Genomic DNA, 7,546 nt, shown 5'->3' on the forward strand with positions numbered 1-7,546 from the left:
CATTACAACCACTATCATAAAAACTCTTTGATCAAGGTTGACGCGCACGAGATTGATACACCACAAGCGAAGTCATATATATGAAGTTTTGACCGCAGGTAATTGTTTTTCTTTTCTTTCGGTACGTACAGTGTATTCTTCCTTCTAGAAATACGCTGCATTACACGACCACGACTGGTAGGCCTAAATATGATGTTGATAATGATAACTTGATATAGCCGACATTGCTTCTCTGGTCAAATCCTGTCCGATCCTGCCCGATCCTGTGCATTGTCCTTCGAAAGATCTTAAATGATCGCGGTCTCTGATACGCTTGAAAATTGAAAACGAAAGTAGAGTCCAGACGTTCGAGGTTTGTTTACTTCATTTTTGACCTTTATTCTTGATTTTCGATGTCAGTTCTATGTAAATTACCTGACACGCAAATGAATTAATAATTTACAACACCGTTTATACACTGTACACAGTCTTTATTTTGTGGTGATAGATATGCAATTTAAACAGGAAGTATATACATGTACTTGTACATGTCACAGGCGTCTGCATCTGATTTTGGAAAAATAAAATATCCTACCCCTACTATACTATAGTAGGGGTAGGTTATTATAAATTTTTATCAAACCAGAAGCAGACGCCTGTGTACATGTACAGTGCTTGTAACGTTACTGTATACATACAATTCTTCTTCTTGTAATACCCAAGAGGCGTAGAAACTTGTTGTATAATGAATTTCATATCTGAAATTTATGATCACTACGTGTATCATAGCACAGGGCTTAATATAACCTCTTTCCTATAATCATTACAGCGGTTACACTTGGCCTTAAAGGCCCACTCTTTTTCCGAGAATGTTGTGCCATTGTCTGATTTTAATATTGTTTGGTGCCTAAGTACATTGCAGCACGAACATGACCTGCCATGTATTCCAATCCAATCACTTGCACATGTTACATTGTATGTAACATAGGCCAGATAACTCTGTAACATGCAAATACAGAATACATACATTTGTAATACATATATACCTGTACATTTGTACACATATGTATATACATTTTACAAAATTTAATATTGAAATTGTAAAAAATAACTGTTTTTTTTTTCTTCTATATATATATTACACATAAATTCGTGTACCACTTTTATTCAAATATCAATTGTTTTGAACTTTTTACAGTTTAGTAATTGTGAAGAATTATTAAATGATGCAATTATTTTCTTTATAGGAACATCTCAAAAAGACTATGGAGAACGAGCAGCTCAAGATGAATATTGAAAAAAATTATTCAGACATAGTTGCAACAGTCCTAGCAGAGGATATAATGGATAGATTTGTGGACGAAGATTATCTTACCATTCATGATGTAGTCGAGAAAATCATGAATGGGAAAACAAAACAGGAACAAATGAAAACTCTTATACAACTCCTCAATGAAAAATTAAAAAAAAACCCAGAAATATTTGATTTCTTTTTAAAACAGTTGGCAGAAAATCGTAACGATGCCTACCATGCCTTAGAAAAGAAAATCAGAGAAACTGAGAAGAAACCAATCCAAGTGTCGGAAGCGGGAACAGGTACATACTAATACACTGTAACTCCAGAATAAGCAGTGTGACTACTATCATATTTTAACTACAATTTGAGTTATGTTATAGTAATTATTGATATGGAAAACATTTAATTTATAACAATATATTTACACTTGCTAGGCTTGATCACTATACGTAAGTACTAGCCGATTTTGTTTACCATAACTGCATGGTAATATTGAACTTTGAACTTGCGTATGAAAATATTCTATGCAACGTAAAGGGGCTACTTTTTTAAAAAGAAACACATGGCTTTGTTTACATTTTGACGTAACATTACGTGTATATTGCTGGTTTTCATAGAATTTGGGGAAAATGTAAACAATACATATATGTTTTATATATATATATGATACAAACATTTTTAAAATTAACAATTGTATAAAGAAACGGGAAAAATATCCCGACCGGGGCGACGTGCAGCGAGGACGTGCAGCGCTTTCATTTTTGTTAAAAATGATGGATGTCAAATGTAAACATTACCTCTGTGTCTGTGTCCTACGATCGAGTCTTTTGGGTTGACTTGCGTGAAACCCACTGACAGAGATAGGTCAGTTATAAACATATTCTCTTGTCTTTGTTCTTTGAGAAATTAATCATGTGTATTATTAAACATGCACCGCTTGTAATCCACGTGTTGACAGTCACACGTCACCACAAATACATTGTATCCATCGAACACAAGTGAAGTTGTTTCATCTATAGATGGCGATGGATCTAAGCGTAGATTATATAATCACATGGCTCCGAAGGATGTAATATCGTCAAGTCAGACGACAATCTCAAACAAATTTAGCTTCTTGAACATCGGTGTTTTGACAACTTCGGAAAACTCCAGTGTGTAAGCGTGCGTCAGCCTCGCCTCGCTTCACAATAACGGTCACCGAGTTCACACATGTGGCCGAGTACAAATACTTTATGTTATTACGCTATATATTAACTTTTAGCAAAATTGAATACCTATTTAAAGTTCTGATATGATTAAATAAAATTATCACTGAAATTTACTCTGTTTGTCATGTTCATTTTACATTAAAATATTGAACTTTTTTTCGTCGCGGATGAATAATTCTATCCTACGTGAAGAGTCATCATTCGCTGTTCAATTGAGTAAGCTCCTCCCACTTTTGACCGACTTTTATTGAATAATTACGTCACTTTCAAATGACGATTTTATTGCATAAAATATAAAAGAAAAGTCTTGTGAGTGTAAATATAGGGATTGGATTTCGTTTTTATGTTAACCATGCTTGTATGGAGCAATTCCTCTAAGAATATATTCAATATGGGGCGCTAACGCGCCCATAGAATATATTCTTAGAGGAATTGCTCCATACAAGCATGGTTAACATAAAAACGAAATCCAATCCCTATTTGAAATTCCTTTGTTGTTTTCTGTTACATGTATATCCAACCTTCAATCTCCTGGGGAATGGAACAAAATGTTAAAGTAGAAATTTATTTTCCCACTTCCTGGTTATTGATTCACTAACTTCTGTTCGGAGAGGATGTGGAAGGGGTTCAATTTGTGTGTACTTTTAATTTTCATTGTGCAGAAATAGGTCAATGGCCAGGCACTACATTTCTGAAAACAAAAAAGGAAGTTTCCAAAAACAATAACATTACACATGTATTAAGAAACTATATGTCCACATTGGCCTAATATGAGGTTACAACGTCAAACAAATGTAAGATTCAGTGTATTCTATGTTAAATTAAGAATAAAGTTTTGCCACCTGACACAGTTATAGTCCTGTAAAGTAATTAGGACGACAGCAGGAAACATAAAACGACCTATGTTATGAAAATTAACATTCATTTAATTTGTTTATGAAAATGATGATGAGTAGTACATGTATTTAAGTAAAGCATATATAACTTTTTTCTACTCAAACTCGTTTTACATTTAAAAGATGTTTCTGTTTAGGGTGTGTATCACTCTGATTGCATTAGATTCAAATACATTGGAAGGTTTTAACCAAAAAGTCTGCCTATTGATAACTGTTTATTTGTCTAAACTGTTTCTGTTATTTTATTTGCACAGATGACTCTGGATATCCAGAGATTCCAGAAAAATTAAGAAGTCGGCCTGTCACAGAAAAACAGGCCATGTTCCTTTCAAAAACGTTTTCACCAAGACATCTACATGCATTTGGCACTTGTCTGGACTTTAATGAAGTAGAAATTTCTCACATCGAAGCAGACTATCGAAAGTATGCAAGCTCCACTGTCATACAGCAGTTAATCATAAAGTGGAAAAATAGAACAGGTTGTTCAGCGACACTTGGAAAGCTACTGGACATTTTTATGGAAAATTCAGACTTGATTGATCTTCATCATGAAGAATATGTGAAAGCATTAGAAAAGATCAATCAATGATACTATTTATTAATTATCTTGATTATACCATATATATTCTCTCATACCTGCTCGTGTAGTACTGGCTTGTCTAGGGCAATACACTCATGTTACCTGAGGCTGCAATTGCATGGCTACCCATGCATGCAATAAAAGCCTTGTGACGTCAGGTCAACAAAATTACTATTTGCTAGGTACAATTTCATTTTTTTTCAGAAAGTAGGCTGGATTTACTTTAAACCATACAAACATCTGGATATGCGTTGAAAATATCACACAATTTTCATTTATGGAGAATTGAATTGCAAACGATTTTTTTTTCGTCTTTTTTTTTCAAAATGGCAGAAAATCATAGTAATAAATTCCAAGGTATGAGTGAAAATTACTCTTTCATATGTGGATATGAAGGATTGGGATTTCGGGTTTAACAGCATTTTGTGACCCTTAGGTAGAATATTATAACTATCCTTCATATCCACACATGAAAGAGTCTTTTATATATGATACTACACTGTTTCACAGATTGCGAACAAAATTTCTTTCATACAGATGGAATTTAAAAATAATGACACCACTGCTTATAATTAATTATCCAGACAACTTGATAAAATAAAATACGTTTACACGTATCATACGGTATGATTCCATTGATTGGTTTCCAAGGGATTATTTTTCCAAATTAATATGCAACGTCAATGTTTCCGCTCCATTCCTGGTTTTTTTTTTCTTATTGTGGTATGAAAAAATGAATCATATCCAATCAGAAAACCAGAATTAGTATGAAAACAAAGAAAAATTAATTACTGATATTTGAAGGTTTACTTGAGAATATAAAAATTCATAAAAGGCTACGTTTCAAAAAAAAAAAAAAAAAAAAAAAAAAAAAAACTATAACCATTGTAAAGTCAGAACATCTGTATTTATGGCCTAATAGAAGTTGTAACATCAATTTTACTAATGCAAGTCTTAAATTCACAATGAAGGTTAATTTCAGTTCATTTTGGGACCGATCGGTGAACAAGATGGCCGACAGGACGCCATCTTGGATTTTGACAATTGAAGTTTGTTGCCGCTATTTCTCAGAAAGTAGTCAAGGGATTTGTCTTAAATTTCATGTGCATGTTCCACTAGGAGTCTAGTTGTGCATATTGCATTTTGAGACCGATCGGTGTCCAAGATGGCCGACAGGGCGCCATCTGGGATTTTGACAATTGAAGTTGTTGCCGCTATTTCTCAGAGTAGTCCAGGGATTTGTCTCTAATTTCATGTGCAGGTTTTCCTAGGTCCCTAGTTGTGCATATTACATTTTGGGACCGATCGGTGAACAAGATGGCCGACAGGGCACCATCTTGGATTCTGAAAATTGAAGTTTGTTACTGTTATTTCCCAGAGAGTACTAAAGGGATTTGTATCAAATTTCATGTGCAGGTTCCCCTAGGGGTCTAATTGTGAATATTGCATTTTGGGACCGATCGGTGAACAAGATGGCCGACAGGACGCCATCTTGGATTTTGACAATTGAAGTTTGTTGCCGCTAGTTCTCAGAAAGTAGTCAAGGGATTTGTCTTAAATTTCATGTGCATGTTCCACTAGGAGTCTAGTTGTGCATATTGTATTTAGGGACCGATCGGTGAACAAGCTGGCCGACAGGCCGCCATCTGGGATTTTGACAATTGAAGTCTGTTACCGATATTTCCCAGAGAGTCCTGAAGGGATTTGTCTCTAATTTCATGCACAGGTTCCCCTAGGGATCTAGTTGTGCATATTGCATTTTATGACCGACAGGCCACCATCTTGAATTTTGATAGTTAAAGTTTGTTACCGCTATATATTTCAGAAAGTACTAGAAAATACTAAAAGGATCTTTCTCAAATTTCATATGTAGTATGTAGTAAAAGTTTGAAAAGCAGAGAAAAAGATCCCTCTTTCCGTTGTTAGATGTAGATCAGTTATGGTGGGTGCCAAGATCCCTCTGGAATCTCTTGTCATGAGTTTATTTATTATTGTTCAAATTATGAGAATCTCTGTCGATGTTATTTTATTTGCATAGATGACCCTGGATATCCAAAGATTCCAGAAGAATTAAGAATTCAGCGAGTCACGACTAAACATGCCATGTTCCTTTCACGAACGGTTTCATCAAAACATCTACTCGTATTTGGCTTCACTGAAGTAGACATTTCTCACATCGAAGCTGACTATCTAAAGTTTGGAATCTCTGAAGTCATAAAGCAACTGATAATAAAGTAGAACAATAAAATGGCTTCAGCGACACTTGGAAAGCTACTGGACATTTTTGAGAAAAACAGGAACATTATTAATCTTGGCTATGAAGACTATGTGAAAGCCTTAGGAAAGATCAGTCCATAATACTATCTATTAATTAACTTGACTCATGCTTTCATACATACATACATACATACACACCATCACTCACATACCATCTCACACCCACCCACACACCATCACACCCTCATGTACACTCAAACAACATATGTAGGACCCGATTTATTGTCAATTGTTTTAATTGTGCTTTTACATCAATTATTTTAGATAATTAACAATTGTAAGCATTGCCCATCACCTAACCCTTACAGCCTCTTTCCTTTGTACATGTTCATTCTATGCTATGCATTGTATACCTTGTGTGGCGGGTTTGACTCTCATCTAAGACTTTCTGGGAAAGAAATATTAAGTATTATATTTTGTTACACCCGTAATATAATAAAAAAACACTTTCAACTCAAGCTGTATGTCTTTCTTGTTCTTAAAAGCTTGTCCTGAATAAACTGCTTTATATCAAATTGTCTTGATAAAAAGGCCAGTATACATTAAATTCAAATTACTCAAATACACATGTATATTCAACTTGTTCAAAAACACAGCTTCTCGCGATCATTCTACTAATGTAGTTTACTTTATGGAAAATACACAGGATATACAATATTAGTTAAAGAAGAAATAGAATTAGTTCCTTATAAGATCCAGATCCCAAAAATGGCAAAAGGTCAAAGAGACAACTGCCCTCTTTGAACTCTCTTTGTGAACTGCCTCACGGACAAAGGAAATCTTCCCAAAAAAGGAATTTTGGAGGAAAAATGCATATTATTATATGATACCTATAACAAATAAAACCACACCGCTCACCAGTCTGCTAAATCACCTGACTGGTACCTAACCTTACTTGTAACCAAAAAATGCACTCATACATCCATGCACTCACTCATTTTAAGTAATATATAAGTATACAGGTAAACAAGAGAGCGACATATAGACAGTACTGGGACAACAAAAATTACCATACAGTAATTCTAATTCCTTAACTCTGACTACATAAATAATTTCATAATTTACCCTATTATATTTTCCCACTACTTAAGGTTGACATCCCGGCAGATGCCAGCATTTAAAAAAATATATATATAGCATGTTTAATCAGAAATTAATAATGTATTTAAAATTTTAGTCATCCACACAACTGTACCTAGAGAAATATAGTTTCAGTTAAAATGGCGACTCTTCTCTTGGTCTTTCTCCACTCTCTGCATCTATCAAATTCCATTATGGCCTTGTTAATATAGCTAGTGGTATTCTTCAA

At 34.3% G+C, this 7,546-nt stretch overlaps 1 protein-coding gene across 2 annotated transcripts; it reads left to right on the forward strand.

Moving 5' to 3' along the window:
• Positions 1–260: 260 nt before the first annotated feature.
• On the forward strand, positions 261–6,711 carry LOC138314087 (uncharacterized). Of its 2 annotated transcripts, XM_069254276.1 has the most exons (4): positions 261–352; positions 1,227–1,575; positions 3,635–3,939; positions 5,999–6,711. In XM_069254276.1, the coding sequence occupies exons 2-4, from the start codon at positions 1,245–1,247 to the stop codon at positions 6,032–6,034; spliced, it is 672 nt and encodes a 223-aa protein (XP_069110377.1). In that variant the 5' UTR covers positions 261–352; positions 1,227–1,244; the 3' UTR covers positions 6,035–6,711. The 2 variants fall into 2 exon arrangements, with proteins under 2 accessions (XP_069110377.1, XP_069110378.1); XM_069254277.1 differs by lacking the exon at positions 5,999–6,711 and having other exon boundaries at positions 3,635–4,261.
• Positions 6,712–7,546: the final 835 nt, after the last annotated feature.

This window comes from Argopecten irradians, unplaced genomic scaffold, assembly GCF_041381155.1.
Source record: "Argopecten irradians isolate NY unplaced genomic scaffold, Ai_NY scaffold_1338, whole genome shotgun sequence".
NCBI lineage: Eukaryota > Metazoa > Mollusca > Bivalvia > Pectinida > Pectinidae > Argopecten > Argopecten irradians.

Excerpts from the sequence above, each read along its gene's own strand:
- LOC138314087 (XM_069254276.1), top strand. The coding sequence starts at position 1,245 with ATGGAGAACGAGCAGCTCAAGATGAATATTGAAAAAAATTATTCAGAC. Across the intron at positions 1,576-3,634 it reads AGTGTCGGAAGCGGGAACAG|ATGACTCTGGATATCCAGAG; the intron begins GTACATACTAAT and ends TTATTTGCACAG. Across the intron at positions 3,940-5,998 it reads ATCTTCATCATGAAGAATAT|ATGACCCTGGATATCCAAAG; the intron begins GTGAAAGCATTA and ends TTATTTGCATAG.